Source organism: Sinohyriopsis cumingii, chromosome 11 (assembly GCF_028554795.1).
Source record: "Sinohyriopsis cumingii isolate HCF-2022 chromosome 11, ASM2855479v2, whole genome shotgun sequence".
Taxonomy (NCBI): Eukaryota; Metazoa; Mollusca; class Bivalvia; order Unionida; family Unionidae; genus Sinohyriopsis; species Sinohyriopsis cumingii.
Genome location: NC_142971.1, coordinates 69,506,161 through 69,529,311, shown reverse-complemented (window position 1 = coordinate 69,529,311; position 23,151 = coordinate 69,506,161). Strand labels below are relative to the sequence as shown.

At 34.8% G+C, this 23,151-nt stretch overlaps 1 protein-coding gene across 3 annotated transcripts in view; it reads right to left on the bottom strand.

Annotated features, from left to right (window-relative positions):
• Window positions 1-10,291: 10,291 nt before the first annotated feature.
• Window positions 10,292-23,151, bottom strand: part of LOC149788649 (megakaryocyte-associated tyrosine-protein kinase-like) — a 66,174-nt gene continuing 53,314 nt past the window's right edge. For all 3 annotated transcript variants that reach the window (XM_089974736.1, XM_089974738.1, XM_089974735.1), the window contains 2 exons: window positions 14,937-15,095; window positions 10,292-13,379 (listed from right to left, as the gene is read on the bottom strand). In XM_089974736.1, coding sequence (XP_089830862.1) covers window positions 13,023-13,379; window positions 14,937-15,095 — 516 coding nt within the window. In that variant the 3' untranslated portion in view covers window positions 10,292-13,022. The remainder of the gene's footprint in view (window positions 13,380-14,936; window positions 15,096-23,151) is intronic.

The window sequence follows — 23,151 nt, the reverse complement described above, 5'->3', positions numbered from 1 at the left end:
TTGTTGTTTTAATCTCCCAAGAACAAACTATCGACCAAGTTCAGGTCGCAATGATACAATTAGCGACAACCTTCTTTACCGGAACCGTTGAAGTGTTATGTATGGACATTTCCAATGGTGAGCTCATTAATAGGAATGTCCTTTTCATATATGGAGTCACTTCTTGCTAGTTTGGTCCTGATAACGTATTTGTATTGTTCTGACATGTAGATTATGTAGGCGTGTGCTCATTTATTAAACTGACCTTTTTTATACAGACTATGCTTTATGTAGAAAGATCGAGCAATATTTCCTGATGCCGTTTTCCACCATTGGTGTAATTATATACAATTTGTGAGATTGTTTCCGGTTTTGATTCTTTTGCAATTTTCTTATCACTGTCCTTGAACTTATTTTTGTCGTATTATCCTATATCATTGTTGGGGAGTTTATTTTCCCACCAAAGAAATCGGACTGTATGTGAAACTCTTTCCCGTTTTCTGTCTTACCATTATACTCTTTTCTGTCATTACTGGTGTCATTAGGTGGTTTTTATTTTGAATTCACAATTGATCTTAAATATCTCTTTGTCTCTAGACCTCTGAGCGGAATGAAACCTAAGGATGTTCACTATCTACAATATTACTAGCATTAAATTAAAAAATTAGCACACATTCAAGATTAGTGTGATAACTCGTGTTGTTTGAAATCCATCCACCTGTTTAAAAGTACTCAAGTTTACATATTTTATGCATCTACATCGTGCATCTCATGAGGTCCACATATAACTAACAGGTCAGAAACTTCAACACTTTCCTCCAGTTTCACACAAAAGTTATAGAATACAATCGTGATCGAAACACGTTCCAGTAAAAAAAAAGCTAACTTAATACAGATCTTAAATTATCTCAAACAAGGACTTGATAGAGATTGATTGGAAATATCGCTCCCAACCTATTATAAAACATTATCTTCCTAATAGTTTCTCTAATTATGCCAACACAAGCAACCCGACCCGATCGTCACCTAGCAAGTGCAGTCAGTGGTTTTGGTTCTGTTTACTAGGCACATTTCATGTGGTAATTAAACAAGCGTTTATATGACTGGCTGAGTAGATACAATACAAAATATGAATACCTAAACATAAAACATAATAATATCCAGAGTTCGCGAGGAATTTTTGGCTCTAAAAAAGAGGAACATGTATAGCTTTAAAATAAAGACTCAAATCTCTGGACAAGCTGTAGATATGAATAAAGAATTTGAATATGTCTTCCCATAAATGTAAGAACCAACTGTCCTAACAAACTTTGGGTTATTCTGTATTTTGCCCACATTATAATTTTCACCTTAGGTTGCACCTAACGCAGTTCAGAAGACCCAAACAAAATAAATCTCCACAAAAAGTGATTAGTTGATCAATAAATTAAATTAGATATTGGTATTGGGCCTCAGGGCAAAAAATAACACTGCAGCTGCTTTGTAACTTTCCCCTTCTTACGTTTTTGTTAGAGTGTTTGGATTTACAGAAGTGTCAGTTGTCAATCATGATATCTATATAGCTTTAGTCACTCCAGAAACGAGCATGCAACTGAAAAAATGTACAAAAGGTAATTCCAATGCTTTTTTAGTTACACGGAGAGTACTATTTGCCTTTATATTACTTTTCTTATTAGTTATTATATATTGTATTAGCAAACTTTGTATATGAAGTTGGGAACATACATGACAGCTGCAACGTACGTTTTGTCCTGGCCAATGCGTAATTGTCAAAGAGCGAGTTTGGATCAGGTGCGCAGGCGTGGATGATGCCTAACCGAGGGTGGGTTGGGGGTCGATTCGTGGCCTGACAATAGACACCTTTGAAGTTGTGTTAGTTTAAATTGCTTTCGATATATATCACTTCCAAATAAAGGCGTGTATTGATATTCCTCTACTTATAAAGTAAGCTAACACAACAAATACATTTGCTATCAAAACGAATACAATGCTTAGAAGGTTATTCTACCTGACAATTAAACGTGATCTTATATCTAAATTATTACCCACATATTCAGTGTTTGCAGTCTGTAAATTATTGTGACTTCTATTTTGGGAGTCTGGGATTCTTTAAATACGAAGTACTAAATTTGTGCTTTGGGTACATACACAATTCAATTGAATTAATATCTCGAACTTAGTCCATCATATATGTATATATTCAGCACCAAAACAGCTATGTTCCAAGTTAAACTTTCATCTGTACTGAAATATATCTAATCTGAGAAAATAAACATTATATTATTGTCAAACCCTGATGCATCCACACCATCTGCCTCTACCTTTGTTATAGCACGATATACACAACTGATGATCAATGTATCTTCATCAGGAATGCAAGCGAGCTCCCAAATTGTTCCACATTTCCTTTCACTGTGTTGATAGGAATACAAATGGAGGAAACGTGTTACATTAAATAAGAAACGCTACATGGGATATTATACTTGACAGGAAGTACGTGTAATATAGAGGCGATCAATACAGCATACAATTAAGCACGATGTTTTTCTTATGCTAGAATTGATTTAATTACTCACCTGTGACGTATTTAATGCAGTCCTGCCACCACTGTAATACATGGAGCTCAGTGATAGAATGTTTGTCAAAGCTTTAATAGTTTCATTTGCGCGAGTGACGTACATAAACTATATAGATCTCAGTAATGTGATTTTCAACACACTCTCTAGCCAACCCCGACATGTGATCTTATTATCGGTCGCTCACTTGTAATAACATCACTATGAGACTAATGGTGCCACTGTGAGTTTGGGGAGATACCGAACGACAAAAATAGTGAGAGAGAAATTAACACCTTTCATGAATCGGGCCTACAATAGCTTTAAGAACTGTGCAAAATATGTTACCCAAACAATTAACATAACACACTCTCATGATTAATTAATTTTTATCTGATATGGATTGATTTTGTGCATTATTTTGTACATCACAGATTAATTGGAACCAATGTTCGCTAGGAGACACAATTCATTTAACAGTTTTGATCTATTTCAAGATGAGTCAAAGAAGTTTACTTTGATATAGTGAAAAGTGCACCATACTTTATTTGTTCATTATACATACTTTGCATGATATTTCTTTGATCGCATTACAAGTAACATATCAATTTAGTCAAGTCGTTTCCCGTCATTCCATGTTGCAAAAATGACAAAATCCAGTATGTGAATTATTTGAAAAGCATGCAATTAGTCAAAAACCATTGGCGTGTTTTAATGTTGGCTCCTTGATATTAGTCTGCGCATAAATTTGACGAAATTCGTCTCAGATAAATAATTTAAAATGACATGTCAACCTGTTGTTATTTGCAAATTGGGAGATGAGACTATGTTAAATTTTCTTTGGTGTAAAGCCTGCAAGCGGCCAGAGTACAGCTAATGAAACGTGTTCATGTCAAAGAACAACGATAGTATCAGCCTATTTACTAGAAATGATTTAAACTTAGTGGTATAAATTGATCTGATACACGGAAACGGACTATTTATATGAATGCAAGACGATCACGGCGTAATAATATTATATAATTGAGGTTCAATGGAACTATGTCTTCTCTCTCTCTCTCTCTCTCTCTCTCGCAAATGGATACATCGAGTTTGGATGAAAAAGGGACAAATAAAAGTGGCTCAGCTCCAGTTATTTGTATACAATATGAAGATACAACTCCAACACTGAACTGTATAATTTCTAAAATGTATGTACACTATTGTATAGTCCGCTCCATCCTCATTGTTACATAGAGATGTTGGTAGAGGAAAACGCATGGCTGTCTTTGCAGTGGAATAGAAAACAAAGTTTATACTAAGTAACCTATAACTATTTTGACAGTTAAGCTGGTATATAAATCCATTCGATATACTTTCTCAAGTGATACACGATATGAGAGATACAACCGCCAATCAAGTTGAGGGAGAAGCTATAATAAAGTATTTATATAGAGGATACGCACATAACTATGACACAAAATGGCCGTGTTTTCACTACTTTTAAGCTTTCAAGGTCGTACGGTAATTGACCATATTATTTAATTTATTCAAAGTAAATTGCCAATGCCCTCCCATAAAGACATCTTTATATATTTTCAGCAAGATTGAAGAACGGTGCAGAACACCTGTTAGCAGCGGAAATAATCCCTACCGATGCTATGAGTTAGGTCCATGTGTGTATACATAGCTTTTTGGTGTTAATATTGGCCACATCGGCAATGTAACTGCATGTCCTTCTATTAATAAACATTAAAAACATTAGCTGCATATGCGCTCAATGTTCCATATGTCACGCCTTCTACCATTATTCATGAAATGGAAATTTGACAACTCACATCCATCCTCAATGAAAAAAATAAATATTAGATTCAACTTGTATATAAATACAGACGCATGTAAGGTTTAAATACTTTCGTCAGGAATTGTTTAATAATTTCATCTTATTCGATGGATGTGATGTCAAAGATTGTCGCCGTAATGTGGTAACCTGCGACTGTGCAATTAATAAATACGAAGCTAAATGATAAAATGTACCCACGGTATCATAAATACAAATAAATGTTTTGCTATTTTGGCCATTGTTGAGTGGTTGTATTATGCCAACTGAGTTTGCAATGTTTTGGTCAAATTTTATGAATATAACCTTTAGATCTTTATTCTTATGAAACAATTATGTTTTACATTTATGTCGTGTAGGGAGTTAGATGCTGTTTAAGCCAACTTTGGAAACCTTACCTTTTTGATACCACCAACATCATATATTCGTTATAATGTTTGATTTATTCCTTACCATGACTATCAGTAAGGGCCATTTAAAAACATGATTAAAGTGGTGTTCAATGTACGATATGTACCACTAATGCCGACATAACTGGATGATTATGTACTCTCATACCAAAAGTATGAGTTGTTCAAGAGCTGAAACATACGTGCGGCTGTCCTCAAACAAACCATGTATAAAAGTCATGCTTCTCATATTGAACAGATCTACTAATGAAACTCATTTCAAGAACATAGATGACTCAGAACCTTTTCTGAAATCCGAAAATCTTCACCAAGGCTAGAGCGCAAAAGACTCTTGCATTATAATCCAGATAGACGACATAAATGAGATATATGTTGCGAAAGTTGTATATGAAGTACTTGAAGTTATAATCAGCGTCAAAAACAAACGAGGAAATATCCTTTTAGCAATGACATTTTTGTCTTTCTGGAAGTACTTACTTGCTGCCATTTTGATGTATTAATACATCAAAATATGTGACGCAAACTTTTTTAAAGCAATATTTATTTTGAAGATTTGTGTCAAAGAACTTATATCTGGTCATAAAATATACACAAAACAAAGATTAAAACTGTATTAACCTAAATTCTCCTTATGTTCAGTTGACTCTAGTCGCTAAGTGAGGTCTAACGACAAGTGTGTCAGTTATTCCACAAATACTCTGTTAAAATGATTATTGAGAGGCTTAAAATGATTTGCTTAGATTCCTATTTTGTATTAATGTTTTTATAAATATATGCCAATTTGACTGATAGATAGATAGATAGATAGATAGATAGATAGATAGATATGCATATTATTCGGTCAGTTTGCATATTCATTAAGGGCGTATGCAATCTTGTATTCAGGTGTTTTGACTTAGTGAATGATTGATCGATTCAGTGATGGTTTGATTAGTATTGAACGTACATTAAGAAAGGAAAGGTTTATGGTGATGAGAAAAATTATATAAAGTGTCTTCACACACCACAGACATAACCACTCACATACACGTGCACACACATGCATTCACATGCACACACAAGGGCTAATATATTCAATATTGGAGCTAGCTAACATTCTTATTGTTGCAAGTCTGGTAAGGTAACCTTTGAGGAGATTTGGATTTCGACGGCGTAAAATATAGATTATATATTTATTCTCCTGAAGACAGAGACAGTTATATATATTATGTTACGTATTTAGGCAAAACAAAAACAATAACACAAGAAAGAGTGAAAACAAAAAGCTTAAAGAAAATATAATTTATTTCCCTGGAAAAATACTGTAAATAAAGAACTTACGGTTTCAAGAATCAAATCCAAAAATAATCCAAGAATAATCCACGAATAAAATTGTAGAATTCCTAATAATAAAATGTTCTAATGAATTCAAGTGCGAGTCCCGACGAAGAATCCAAGATGGAAGGCGATGAAGTATGCTATAACCTGTACTGAGTTGAAGTATACAGATCCTTCTAGAAACACAATAATTAAACCTCCGGTTTTAGAAATCCAAATAATTTTTTAAGAAACGTCTTTTTTCAAAAATTCTGTATAAACACAGTAGTATTTCCAGAGAAACGAATTAATCTGTTAGAATCCAAATAATATGAGAAAAAATAAAATATAACTCAAAAGCCGGCTACAACAGAAGGACACAACATGACATCAAGCATTTTTAAGCCCGGACTCGCAGATCTCTCTCTAAACACCACTATTGATACCAAGTAATTCTTAATTTTGGAAATTCCTAATTGTGAAATAGAAGATCACGTGATCACGTTTATATATAAAAATCACGTAGCCCCCATATGTCCTTGATAAGAGATAATCATTTTACTCCGAGAATAAAAGTTGTTTACATTACTTGACCATCAATCAAGTCCGGGAACTCAGTCAAGAAATATAAATATTATTTATAGTATTAGTTATTTATGGAAAGATTCAGGTCAAACTGAACTTTCTGAAAAATATCACATTCCTAGTAACCACAATTACATTACATTGACATGTACAGAAGATAAAAGGATTCTAAAACCCACAAACAATGAAATCAAATAAAAACCAAATTAAATGAAAAATAAATTAAATCAAATATACGTAATATATGCAGTTTATGGTTATTTTATAAATGAAAAATAAACTGGCTTTTAATAGTGTTTACAGCTTTCTCTACATGTGAACGAATATTCAAAACTACCCATTTGATTTCATGAATGGAACGGAACTAATGAACTGTATTCACACTTTACAGGTATTTGAAACAAATAGTTGCACACAAGAAAGTGAAATAATAGAGATGTATATCTAGCATTAGCAACGCGTTTGACATTCACTTTTATGACACTTAGCCTTATGAATTTGCACAAACATAAATATCTTGCTAATATGCATCAATTGATGTCGGCATTGTATTCGTCATGTCTGTATATTAATACATGGACAAATTGATTCGTATTGATGAAAAGCTCCAAAAGGTATCACTTCGGGTCAGGAAGAGATTTTAAAGAACAATAACCAGCATGCAGGAATCATATCATCAAATTAATGGCAAAATTATCCCAATATGAAAACCTTATTTATGCCTTTCGAACATCCGTTAGCTTTAACTGTTATAGATATTTTCCTAGAAAAAAGGTCGATCATCCGATGCTGAAGAAAATAATTAGTTAGAAATAGACTGTAATATGTTGTTAGAACTGCAGTACAGTACACTAATGGTGTTGTATGGATTGCCCACTCAGTTGGGTTGACATGGATAGAGAGAAACGGGATTATGTGACCACAAGGAGGGTGGACATCCGCTCTGCCTGGTTGATCCCCCCCCCCACACACACACAGACAGTACTGGTGAAAATCAAGTCATTCAAGTGAAAGTCCTTCTTAGATTGTACTTTAGATGTAGTTGTTTGTGTTGCACCCCTCGCCGTTTCCGATGTGTTCGCTCCGCGAGTTGACAAACTAAATAAACAGATGGGAGAAGCTCTGACACCGTAAAACAGTTCCTGGCAGGGGTCAATTTCATACCTTTGCCTCTATGAACTATATAGTGGTAATACTTAATGTGGTATTTATCAATTAATTGTCACAGTTTCACTTTTCTTTTCATACTGTTGTAAAGGTCTGACTATACGTTTTTCATATAGTATGTATGATCAAGAACTAAAGAATTATGCATGCATGTCGTTATTATTTCTAAAGTTTATTCTACAGGAATAGAGTGGAAACGTATATTAAAATAAAGAAAGATGCATGAGCAATGATACTTGTATTTCCGTACGTTTACACTTAAACGTTGAAACAACATTGTTTATAAGAGTACGACACATATTTAAATGTACGATATTGTGTACACTGTATCACCTGAGCTCTGTTAGTAGACATTTGTCATCAACAAAGTTTTTCAAGTGAAGAAGAGTTTCATTTTGTTTTGACAATTATTTAGATTTGTTTTGTTTCTTAAACGAATGTACATGTATTACCAGCAACTGGCTGTAAAGTGACATTCTTAACCTTTAGTCAGTCGCTATGCCTGTCGCTATGCCTGCTATTGCAAAGTCCTGCCTTGAGTCAACAACTCTCAGTCAGAACAGTTCTTACATGTACCAGCTACTATTCAATGGTACTCTCCAAGTATCTCCTGCGGAAATAGCGGCCATTTACATCCAATAAGATAATATCTCCTAAACTTAAGTTCAACTCACTGAGTACATATAATTATAAGAAAAGAAAGAAGGAAAACCTTGACTGTTCTTAAATATGTAGACATATTCGTGAGACATAACTGAGTATGCTATTTCACCGACACACACACACACACACAAAATATATCTATCTATTCATCCATCTCTCTTTATCTATCTATCTATCTATCTATCTATCTATCACTCTTACACACGTGTATTAGATTAATTCCGAAAATAACACATTTTCTTTCTCAGATAATTAATTAGTACCTGCGATCTCCAAGGAGACCACAGCTTTTACAGGTTATATTTTCATTTAATATCAAGCATGAATAAAACTGGGATCTGTTTTCTTATCCTAAGCATTGAATTATATTTTGCCTCTTTTAGCATATGAACAATCAGGGCGCATTGTGAATTTGAGAACGTATTAAGGACTGCGAGAAGAACAAAACGTTAAGACTGGACATAATAATATACTCTTTTTGAATCTCACCTTCCCCCCCCCCCACCATAAATTCTGTCAAACACCTTTTCCAAAACATTTTCAGGTTAAGGTGGGCATGAATCGGATCGTTTCAGTGCTCTTTGCTCTATTATTTTACTGCTTTCCTAGTTCAGGATATACAATCTCACCGAATATACCTATATTACGTGCGCGAGATTGTTGGTTATAGAAATATGCGAGAGAAATAGTATTTTATTGGAGAAATATAATTTTTTAACTTAATAAAATCATGTGTATAACTGAAAGTTAATTTTACACAACCTAGTTTGCTGGAATTGATTACCATATGCAGAATTGATAAATGCAGATTTTAAAGAAGATGCATTTGATCGACAATTCCATGTTTCAGGGGTGCACAACGCGTGGCCCGCGAATGTGTTCTGTCCGGTCCTCAGGGCAAATTAAAGCCACACGTGCATCTGGCCCGTGAAAAGTGAAAAAGTAATTAAATTAAAGAAATTAGTTTTTGCGGCCCTCAAGTGCTCTTAGAAAATGCAATCTGGTCCTTGGCTGAAAAAGATTGTGAACCAGTGCCCTATTTGTATGACTTTGTTGTTTGCTGATACCATTTTGTTTTCTCCTAATTTACGATGTATAAATTGATATATAGATAGATTGACATACATATATATATATATATATATATATATATATATATATATATATATATATATAGTTATATAGACAGAAATTTATCCATCCATTCATAGGCACATATACAGATAGACAAGTATACCAACAGACAGATAGATAGTTATATGTATATACATAAATATATGTATACATTCATATATACATAATCTATCCACCCATCGATCCATCCATAAATACATACAAACATGCACGAATGAATGCATGCATGCATGCATGCATGCATCCATCCATCTATCCATCCATCCACACACACATACACACACACACACACACACACACACACATACATACATACATACATAGACGGACTGACTGAGAGACATATAGTTAAACAATATAAATACAGATGGACAGGCGGACGTACAGAAATGTTTAGATTGATAGACTGACAGACTGACACAATGACAGATAGATAGATAGATATATTTATGGATAGATAGATAGATAGATAGATAGATAGGCAGACAAACAGACAGATAGATGTATAGGTAACTACTACTTAATAATAATAAGAAGATGAAAAAGAATAAGACGAAGAAGAAGAAGAAGAAGAAAAGAAGAAGAAAAACAATTGTTTAGTTGTTATGTTTCATGATAATTAAGCTCTCCGTCATGGGAGGGTAACAACTTGAAAGAAACAAATCGAGATATAATACAAAAGCCACGAGTTATGTTTTAATTAGTTTCATATTGAAATGGCAGGAATAAATGAGTTAGCGAAACATGTCCGATAAAAAGACTGTATCGACGTCAGCAAACTAAAGGTTTTTTGTTTGATGGATTTGAAAACATTTTTTACTGCATAGTCTAAATATTATATTTCATGAGTTGGCAAGTTTCGTGTGTGTCTTTTGGACTGTTAATATAGCTTTAGTAGTTCAGTCATATAGCTATAACGTATGCAGTGTAGTAGTTTATATTGATGTTTAGCACTTTTGCATCATATTGTAGACACGAAACATCATCTCCCACCCAGCTGCATTATCCTGACATACACTAACCTCTTAATGCTGAGTGCCTAGCGAGGTAGTTTGCTCGTACCACTTTTATGTCTTAGTATGATTCAGCCGTATTTCGAAAATGCGTTATCACGCATCTGAGGCGGACGCTCTAACTACTTAGGTGAAAGGAGCGGTAGTTGGAAAAATATGAATGTTAATGCGTCATGAGACAATTATTAAGGAAAGCTGATACAGAATTAATAATAATAATGATAATAACGGATAGTGTCAATCTGAAACATGTTGAATATAAAGTTTTGCTGGATTGGCAGGCGAGTTTAGCAATGAAGTTATGACAAATTTGGATCGTATTATTATTCATTCGTGTCGAGAAGTATATGGTTTTGAAAATATATTTAATCGCATAGATTTTGCATATCTGGAGACATATCCAATTTATTGATATTATAGTGAAGACCATTCCTTCAATTTCACACTGGAAGATTTTTCTAATGGGCATGTGGCTCCTGGCTAGTCTAGTTAGTTGCACTGTGTGTAATTGTGTGTGTGTGTGTGTGTGTGTGTGTGTGTGTAGATACGTTTGTGTATGTGTGTGTGATCCTGTCCATTGTTTCCCTGGCAAGTGCCAGAGTTTTTTGATGCCAGGCCTACAACGTGTGGAACTCTCATGCTTAATGATTTAATAATATAAGAATTTAATGTAGTTTGCTTACTTGAAAAGTTTCTATTTTATAGTTATGTTGCCTACGTGAGACAAAAATAGCTGAAAGTTGCTAAAGTGACAAAGTTGAATATCTCAGATAGGAGAATGACATACATCCTGACTATATTATTGTGACTTAGCTTGTTATAAGTAGGAAGAAATGACTCCTCCGTCAGTGAATATCTTAATGAGGAATTGAATAAAAAAAAGTATTTGGAATGCAATATTTATTGGATATGAAGGATAATTTAGTTTGCATTTAAGAACTATTAATTTTGACGACATTGATATATATATATATATATATATATATATATATATATATATATATATATGAAATATTTCAAAACTTTTTCAATTAAAGATACATAAGCACGATTAAAAGGTGTTTTTGAGAATACAATATTAAGTAGTTAAGATTGAATTAGTTGTAAAGATCTGGGTGGAATAGTGGCTGCTTTCCAAAACCTTGAGGAATTAGTTGACTCTCTAACCATTTATTAAATACTATTAAGAATTTATCCTTCTGGTTTCTCGTATAATCCAGAGTAACAATGTCGTCATTGAGCATCAAATCCTCGGGCACCCTGCAATGTTTACATACTAGAAGCATAACGTGTCCGGACTGAATCGCGCCTTTCCAAAGGGGAAGTAAAACTGTATGAGGAAGAACAATAATGTTGTAATGATCATCATTTACAAAGTTCTCGGAAATGATTACTATTATTTTGTAACTCTGTTTAAGAGCCCGCGTTAAAAGTTATAATCTAGGACGATGTGGTGGAAGATCATCTTCGCTAAGAAAGAAGGAAATGTTTTTTTCTCAAACAATTGGAATCAGTTCATTTATAACAAACGTCCTGTCGTCGTCTAGATATAAAACAAATACATTTTGGTTGTTTTGGCTAGCCATATCATTGCCATATCTGATATGTGAGAGATTTGTAAGATTTCCCGCAGGTTCTGGGTGATTTATTCTCATTATCAGTCTGGTAACTTGGTAAGCATATGTTCAAAAACTTGATATCAATTTAAAATCATAAAACAAGAGAACTAAAACTAGTCCCGCAAGGAACACGACTGTCGGCAGAATTAGAAAATGCTCCATAGCTTGCATGGAAGTAAAGATATTGTCTATATTGTCCTGGAGGATTCCAAATGTAGCTCCTTCAAGCCTGTCTGTTCTTCTCTCATTCTCATATTCAGGTCAAGGAATCTGTTATCTCCATTATTTAACTCTGTGTGTCACATTCTGATCCTCTCTCTCTCTCTTTCTCTCTCTTTATCCGTGCATATCAGAAGATATTATTTAATTACTTACAAGATCATGCACATAATAGAAAACGTGAATAGTAGCTATCAGTGATTTGTGTTTTGATTCTCTTTAACTTACTACTTTTACCATTATATTACCTGTATATGTAGAGCGAAGACCCCGTCGAAGGCATTCATTAGCCATGCTTATCTTGTCTTGGGTAAGAAACTTTTAAATTTAATTAATTAACAGTGACTCAAAACTGTATTTATTGGCATGCGACGTTCCTGTAAGAATTAACTAAAGGACCAATTTTCATAACAAGCTGACAATCATTGACATGTTATTCAGGACCTTAGTCATAGTTTTAAATGCATTACAATAACTAATAACTATTTTATTAATATCAATACATGACGTTTTTGTAATGTATGAGAAGAGTTCTAACAAGTTTTGCAAAATGGCTGCAAAGTTCAGATGAATTTCTTCGGAAGAGACAATGGAGTCAAAGGCTTCAGAAAAAGTAACAATGGATGCGGCCAATGTTCCAAACCCCATCTTTCACGAATATCAACAGGCAATTTAGCGATGTCCCATCCTCCTAGTGCTGGTTTATTTCTTTCTGGATGTCGTAACCAGAGGATCCATGACTGTAAAACTGGGGTGAGCAGCATCTGTTCAGTGATGTGATGCATACGTTCGAAGATCGTCTGAAATTGAGGTCTGTTGTCGGGGTTCAAAATCCAGCAGTCCTTCATCAGGTCGTACACGTCATCAGGACACGTATCAGGTTTTTCAAGATGAATCCCTTGTGCCTTGTTTTCTTTAATCTGTTGTGTTAAAGAAAATGTTTACAAGATAGCAGGATTGTCATATCATTCTTGAAATACGAGACAATTAAAGTTTGTAGGTCGCAAGAATCAATAATAGCCAAATAAAAGGTGATTAGGGAAATTAATACCATTTTCAGCAGAACGCAAATGTTGAAGAAAATACATTGCATCGACCGTTATTTATTGCTATCCCTAAGTTTCCTGCCGATATCACTTTTGTTTTCTCGCATTATCGAATGTATTTCATGCAATAAATATTTGGATATGCACGATGGAAGAGTCTGAAAATAAAATTTACATTGTAAAGATTGATACCATGCCAAAGATGAATGTTCAGTTTAATGTGTCGGTGTCTCATAACTAACGCGGAGGTGAATTCAAATGTTGATTTACACTGTATATAATGTGCTTACAAAAATAATACGATGGGTATTCCACTATACAAATAAAATATTACAGTGTGAAACAATCTGTGAGCGAAGACGTCTGAACTTATCTCGATGTGGTTAATATAATATGCATGTTGTATAGCCTAAGCAAAGATGGTGGATGATATATCATAAATACCTAAGTTTATGTTTCACTAGTTTCTTTTAAACATAAAATAAAATGCACAAACAGCTGAAGTTATCTGAGAAAGCATGAGTATAAAAGTAGTACTCTCCATATAATTTCCTTGATGATTGCAAAACACAGAAACACTTCAGAACTTCAAAGCAGTTTTATGCTAAATTTGTTTTGTTTTTGGATCATTTTGGGGTTAGCAGCTTTGCTGATTATGGGTGCTATACAGTATGTCATTCTATTGGTGTAGGCCAGTCCATCATATACTGAACAGGCAGATTCGAAGATTAGAAACCAACCTGTATGATTGACGGTCAGTCAATATTCATGTCAGATATCATGTTGGTAAATTTGATTCATTTTGAATCTTATTTTAAAACTTTATACAAGCCTTATTAAACAACACAATATTAATTCATCTTTCAACCGAGCCAGATTTCTGTCACACAACTCACACTGACTCTACGATTTGAGCTAGAACAGCTAGTATTAATGTGTCTAATTATTTCAACTATATATGTATTTAAAAGTACTACTGCTATTATTGTTTCTTTACTACGTTGTTATGTTTAAAGCTTAGTAAATTCTCTGTCAGAGTAGGAAGCAACTTGCAGAAGCAACGCAAGTCTTAATAGAAAAACTTGAAGATGAGTTGAGCTATTTTTGGGCCAAGTATACAGATCTGCGTGACTATTGTGCTTTTGGCACATAATTGGAAACGTTCATCAAAATTAATCAAAGGTGTCGTGATCCCCTTAAACATGTGTTAATGAATTTACTTGGCCTAATCGCAGGTTAAAGCGAATATTCATCCTAACGGTATTTAAATCAGCCAAAGGTATTTTGATACACACTAAAACTATCCATGCCGGGTAACCTTTCTAACACATTTATACTGTTGTAGTACTTCAGAGTACTGAACAAAGAATAGTTAAAGATGAGATTAAAAATCTCGAACAAAAAGTTATTTCAAAAAGGTTCATTTCTTACTGTATCGGTATCTAGCTGCTCATAGGGCACTTTGCCGTGGGAAAATATCTCCCAAAGTAATACCCCGAAAGACCAGACGTCAGACTGCGAATTGAATTTGCTTGTTTGTATGCTTTCAGGAGCTGTCCAGCGTAAAGGATATACTCTGGATGCTCCCAGCTATAAAAAAAAGGATTGGTTTCAAGTTTAGAATTAAATTAAAGACAAGTGACAATAAATTAACTCATTGGGATAATTTGTTTATTTACAATTCAGTGTTTTGAACACCATCTAATTAAGTATGCTTGTTTATCTGATGTATATTGAAAACGAACATGCTCAGGCAAAACGAGACAACTCTATAACAAAATAATAGGAAATGCAGTTTTGTTAAAATACACAAAGTAGATGAAAGCTAAAATTATAACAGACGTGACTAACTTATTTTGCACTGTGTTAAGGATATTTTATTTGGTCCGTACGGAAATATGTATGAACGAAATAGGTATAATAGAGTTCTAAATTCATACATGATTTTATTTTATTGGTGACGTAAGCAACAACAACATCGAAATCTGTACTTTTAGAAGTATGAAAGGAATTACACAGGGATATATTCTACTTAAAAGTACTTTCTGTTCGTTTAAAAAAGTATATTACATTTTAAATATGTTACAATAGCTCTTGAATACATATCTTTAGAGTAAATACATAGAAAATGATGATGTATGTATCATAAGCATTTATTTATTTACTTATTCCTCATTCTAACATTCAAAGAATACTCTTATTTTGTCAAACAATTACCAGACTAATCGTGATAGACACACGCAGTTTAACGTGAAGTCAAAAGTTTTAGTCACTTATTTATGATGCAAATTTATATCACTGACTTTAATCAATGCAGATTGCTAGAAGAATCCCTACATAGTATGTACGAAGTAAAAGTGCAAATAACATAGTTTGCTTCGATTTTAAATAACCAATTCATCAAAAGCTTTTGACAGAATCATTTGGCAATCGGCCTGCCTTTGCTAGCTTGCCACATATTTTTCGTTGAAATTGACACAAAACAGTAGATAGGTCCAATATGATTAAATGGAAAATTCGTCACAAAGGGAACCTGGAAAGGCGTCATTCAGCTACATATATGGACCGTATCATTTTTCAGTGCTGGTACTGAAAATCAGTAACACCACACTAAAAAACTTTATTTTGAAAATACGATACAGACGTAAAACCCTACGTCCCTTGCTTTCTCAATATTATAATCGGCAGTGCATACATTCTAATTAAACATTGATAATGATGCATTTGGGAAGTCACAAACAGATTTAGAATCAGTACTACAGCAGAATCGAAAGGTCAGATTTTCTTCCATGGGATGGGCAGGCCGTACAAGATCTATAGTTTATTTTGATCACAAGATCAATGTTTGAAGAATCAAAAAAACTGCCCGTGCAAGGTGCATCTTCATTTGATCCTCATGGAGAAAAGTAAATTGATGAGATAGACAGACAGACAGAGATAGACAAAGGCAGAGGGACAGACAGAGAGACCGATACAGAGAGAGACAGAGAATTATAAATATAAACTAGACAGATCGAAAAGCGCTATCCCTAAATTTTGTAGAAAAATGTTAGCTAATTGTGGGCAGAATTAATATTTAATACAACTAATACTATCATGCAGGTTACAGAAGTTCCTACTTTGCGGAGATTCGAACCCGCAGACCTCGGTTCTAATATCCGTAGAGTAAGAAATAACAATTACCTAGCCTGTATGATATTATTAGCATTAATTGCATTATATATATATATATATATATATATATATATATATATATATATATATAGAGAGAGAGAGAGAGAGAGAGAGAGAGAGAGAGAGAGAGATATCGGCATTGTTAAGGAATGACACATTCCATCAAATTCATTCCTGTTAGAATTCATGAAGGCAGTTCGTATTAAGCATCATGTAGCCGAACTCTATTAATAATATACCTATCTTGAGATATCAGTACTGAAATCAAACACAATATATCCCTTCAGGAAACTCGTATAAAAAATTATAGTGTCGTCAAAGTGATTTCGACAACTACTAGTTATGTTACGTGTACTATTATTTTAATTGTTAGCACTAACACGTGGCATAGTGCACGCCACGTTTGCCAGCGCTTTATATAGTTCATGAGGGACATGTGACGGAAACGAAAATATAGTTATTCTCCTTAGAACATATATATATATATATATATATATATATATATATATATATATATATATATATATATATATATAATCATTAGCCATACAGCCATCAAGATCTACCGACGAAATCTACTAGGGTTTACAATTCCCAGGTACACTTCAAAGTGCAGTCTCATTTCTGCCAGTCCACCACTCATCAAGCCGCTATGCGTTACATTATAGCGTAATTACTGCGTCAGCATGACAGTTTGTCTGCTACGCACGAACCCTTATATATGCAGCTATAGTCCATCCTTTTTCCGTGGAACATTTCACACATATATAGACCCATATATATATATATATATATATATATATATATATATATATCTTGCCTTATTTAAAAAGTGCACTCTTGATCATAAATATATATGTTAATTTTGATTGCTGTAGATCAATATCATATATTATGCATACTGTGTCATGTTCATGTTTCATCACATAAATTATGGTGACATTTGACATCGTCTTAAGGCAAATGACTTGCAGTCACTCATATGCAAGTGTGTAATCCTTGTCCTTTCTGACGTAACCAGCGTACCCGTTTATGACATTCCAGTTGAAATTACGATATCAAATAGTTCGCTTTCTGAATTTTAAATCAGATCGGGCTTTTTAAGAAATTTAAATGTTACTGTGGATGTTTCTTTTTCTAAAAATATTTACATTTTGCTCCATATGATGAGTATCAATATGTCCTACTATAGCCAGATCTGCGTTATAGCCCCATATATTTAGCGAAGTTCTTGCAGGGTCACGGATTTAAAGGTTTCGTACTGTTTTAAAAAAGTAGAATATCTATAAACCTCTGAATACGTTATTCAAATTTATTTGAGCAATGGATTTCATGACGTTATCACATACCAATGCCAGTAGTGAACTTCTAAATAGAATTAATCCAGTTATACCATAATCTAAACGTGTACTGGTTAACTTATGAGTTTGGCTGCATAAACAGTTACAACTGTTGATGTTGTGGGAACTGCATTTGTGACACCGACTGTGGCAATCAAGAATTATCAAACTAGAAACATCAAAATACACGACGTAATATTCTGACCCATAATATGTGCATTATATCCTAAGACCTACTTTAGACTGTTGTTTTCTGTTTGATGCGCTGGAACTGAACATGCTGAAGATGCCAATTCTTTTATTCCAGAAAGATAATTTACATCGGCAAATCATATATAGACGCTTTAAGGAGCACACATTGTGTGTTCCGTATCTTCAGTGGATAAGGGGATGCATGTTATGACAAAGAAGGCATGCCACCCTGTGGCAGTTTGGCGATTCTTGTTACGAAGTCAGAGCTGGGGTATTTTAATTTAGGGTGAGGTGTTTGAAGGTACGAAGGAATTCCATCGCCCTGCCCCGTGCTATCACTTCCTGTTTTGTCACCCCGGTAATAATGTATGTATCAAGGGCCGTATCGGTTTCTGATAGAATATGTGCATTATATCCTGCATTATGTTTGTACCTTCAACTCATCGCCAAATATAGTGTTGTCTTATAATGTCTTTCAAACGCGGTCCTGCCTGATGTTTAGCTTTGCTGTTGCAAAAACAAGAATGTTGTTTTAAATGTTAGCGTTAATTTTGCCAAGAATTTGTAGATAATACTACTGCTGACGGAAATCGCGCCACAGACAGCATAACATATTTCGAGTACAGATATGCCATCTATGACGAAGAGAAAATACCATTTTGATAACCCCCATTTTAGCTTGCGTTTGAGTGACCCATGTATCGCGAGTCCTTTGCATGGTTTGACAAATGGAAACGTTTGAGGTTTGTACTCTAGTGCGATTATTCTTCTGGGAGACATATACATGTATGAACGTGGATATTATATAATAATTTAATACGTCGTCAATCAATGTGTGTGCATACGTAAAGTATAACATTGTTCCACACTTAAACTTGCTTCATACATTAAACGGCTCAGCCGTTATATCTTTCGCTGTTAAAGGAGATTCGTAAAACGTTGATTCGATGATCGGAACTTTTACCCGGTGTGAGTGGCTAAGGCTCTAATTCACTTGTCTGCGGATAAGGAGCAAATCGAAGTAACCTTCTGTAGCCTGAGGGGAGTAGAGAACTTAAAATAGTTTCTTCACTAATGGAAAGAAGCCTTGGGATCGGGAATATGTGGTATTCATCTCCTTGAGACCACGATATAAATTCATTATAACATTACATTTTAACCTATAAACGTAACGTAGATAACTAGATTAAAGCTATTCACCTACTCAGTTTTAAGCAATGTATTTCCAGCAGCCATCAGGTAGTAGCCTCGAACATTTTCCTGCAGTTTTCTTCGACTCCTCCAACTCCTTGTGCCAGTTAATAGCCACCACTCTGTTCATTAGATGAAAACTCATCTTCTACAGGCAGCTCGTCTTTCTAGCAAACCACTTATTCCAGTTCAATCTCAAAGTCTTCTTCCCCCAGGTTAGCTAACGTGTTTCATATTGAAGAAAGACAGCGTGGCCTCCAGTAGAACCCCGGCATATCATTCGCAAATATTACAATATGCCATAAGGCTTAGTCCATCCACTCACTTATAGGTGCTGTGCGTGAAATGCTTTCGTAATACATTTCATTGTAAATAGTGACTCATTCGCCATAGTCTGAAAAGAGCATATGCTAATCACATTTCCAAACCTCAAAGAGAACGAAGAACTATTCCAGGCACTACTGGGTTGGCTTTCGCAATTATTCTTAATTCAGCAACACAGCATATTTAGAGACAGTCTGGAATAGGCTTGAGGCGCTAACGTCAAAATGTTAGAGTCAAGCGTTTGTGCAATGAAGTGAAATGCATCGACGATGCGAACATCTGGGGCATCAACATGGATGTATGGCTAACTACAAAAGAGAGGGCAAGCACAATCAAACAGAGCTACAATACTGCAAACACAGCCATCACATTAATTGATGGAAATTACAGTTGCTTTGTGTGCTAGTAGACTGTTTTCAGTGTACCGTATGCAACCACATCCATAACAAGCACGAATAGAAACAAATTGCAATCTTGCCCATTTTAGCTCTTTGGGCACTGACAAACGTCATAGACTCTACGCCCATTACTGGTAACATGCATGGGTGGTTAAATTGCTAAACACGTACGAGAAGCATCTGAGCCTAAAGGTCATGGTGGTAGAGTGTGGCGGGTGTCAGTGATGCAATGGGGCCAGAGTGGCAAAATAAAACACTTCACCACTACTCATTATTTAGCGGTTCTCGTTCCTGTGAAAACCATGGGCCTCTCTCGACGCTCTGGCTTAAATGCATCGCTATCTTGCAGCCCACCTTTTCAGTTTTGCAGAAATAGAACGCGAAACAAATATCCGCGCACTAAAGGCATAGTCCTTAACTTGTTTGTAAGGGTATTTAGCCTGACGCTCATTCAGGCTTGGTTACTGACATACGCGATAAATGTGAAAGCATCCTTATACAGGACGCTTAAGAAATGGAGTAGTCATCCAGCTGAATTGCATGCAACCTCGAACATTTTTGGGACGAAAGAAAGCAGGTTATCAATGTGATGGCCTCATGTGTTGACAAACAATACAACATTTGATTTTTCTTTGCCAGTCGTATGTTTTGTTTAGTTAAATTGTAAGGTATATAATTGCTACGGAAAAACGCGTTCCGTAAATTCTATTTCCAGAAACACACAACCATTAAAGCTTTTACCACAGCCGAGGGTGCGAAAAATCATATTACAATAAGGCAGAACGATTTCAAAGATTAGTAGATAGGATGGGTTAATAAAGGCCGATTCATGGCGTCTATTTTGCTTGTTGGTCATTGATCTAAGAAGCCGATTGGATGTTCAACAAACATGTCCAAGACCTGTCATTTAGTCTTTGCAGATGGGCTCCCTCCCTTACTTTTTTAACCCATCTTGCCGATACTGGGATTTTTTGGCCTTCCGTGATTTTCATTTCCAGGACACAGGCGAGCATGTTTTGATAATTTACCGATATCTAGCGGCGGTACTACAGGCCAATACAACCCATCGCCATTGCATTCAGGGCTTACCCGCTGATGGTATTGCTCCCGCTCCTTAGCGTATCTATTCTGTTGGATACTATCGGTTGTCACCGATCCCTTCTTGATAAGGGAATTGTACAAGTCTTCAATGTTGCTCGCGAACTCATTATGTCGTGTTGGATCCTCAAAGAGTGTCGCGATTGATATTGCAGACAATATTGCGCTTATTCAACACAATCTAGCGACAAAGTATAATTCTGGAAGACAGCATCGCCACTTTTCTCATATGCTGATCCATTATCTTGCGGGCTAGGTCGGAATGGGAAACGGTGTCGAATTCCAGGTAAACTCCACCAATGATGGGGATATCCAAGTGCAAACAATTAAGCAAATGCGTTTAGACCATTAATATATTTATCGTATCTAAACTCACTATTAGTCAGTGTATGCACGATAGGTATACTACACTCAGATGAGAAACAAAGCAAACAATGACAACAATTTTCAAGTGTTATTAACGAAGGCAACGAAACAGAAACGATTATGGAAAGTTGCCATCGCTCTAAGAAATCTGATTTTTTTTTTTTTTTTTTTTTTTCAATGCATAGAGTATTGAACATCTCGGGTAGGGGCAGTACATTGTTGTGATGGGTCATTTGTTGGCGCACTTGAAATTATGTTATTCTCGTTGACAATGATTTTGAGAAGGCCAATAATAGCGACCTTTTCTATCTGAGAAAGCTTTTACCCTAAAACTTCGAGTGGCAATAAAGTCACGTAAAGGACTTTGTGTGGCTTTCTATTCGAATAGCATTGAAACAGTGTACCACCTGGTGTGCAGAAGGATATGAGAAAGCGGTGACAGGACATCGAATACATTGATCAATTTAAATTTTTGCAGAGTTTCCACCAATTATATAAGCTCTTTCGTATATTCATATGAATATCCATGACATGGGTACGTAATAATTAGAGGTTGTCAAACTACAGTTAACAATGTTAGTTATCAAGGCAGCAAAAACTAAACAAATGTGTACATGTACAGAACTGCGTACCGACTAAAAATTCACTTGTCAAAAGTTCACGAATTACAGCCTGCGTTTGGTTTAATTACAGTGTATTGGTAGTTCATTCATTCCAAAGCATCCCACTTCTGACACCAAATGTAACATGATTGACCTGAATGGGTGCTTGGAATAAATGACAACGCAACACAATGTGATGAAAGATGGAATTGTATGAAATGTGTCAATAAAAATATGTATATACTCCACAAATACAGTGTGATTCTTTTGCGCTCTAAGCGTACGACTCATTCAATTAATTTACGCAAATATTCATAAATGGAAAAGAATGTGATTCATATGTTCAAAATGAAGGTAAGATTTTTGCATTCTCATGCAATGAAAGTAAGGTTCAAATAATCTCATGTAATGAAAGTAGCATTCAAATAATCTCACACCCCTTGACAAGATCCAAAAGACCAGTGTGTCAATTAGGTAAGAACCTTGCCTTCAATCTGAAAGAGAATAAGTATTAGGAAGGGAAAAATACCCGTGTATACCGTGCGTTTTGTTAGTACTTCTTTAGATATGTTTGTAAAATGTTTTCTTTTTGGACTGATATTTAAAATTGCTTGTTTATTTACTTTAATATAAAAATCGAGATAAAGATCTCGTCCACTGGAAAGTGTAAATGCTGATTCTTTTTTATTGAAAAAGGGCTTATTTTGTAGATGAAACTGCTTTCATATTGTGAATATGTACACGATTATGAGAAAAATTCTTTTAATTTTAACAATCTTGTGGATTTGAAAAATGCCTCTGCTAAATTGATATTATCATGCACTTTGGTTCTCGGACAACATGATAATCCCTTACCTAGAAAAATGTAATCACTAATAGTTAGAATTCGCTTAGAAAGGTTGAACACAGTGTTTTTCATCTTCCGATTTCCTTTTGCCTTTTCTTTTCTTTCCTCCATCTG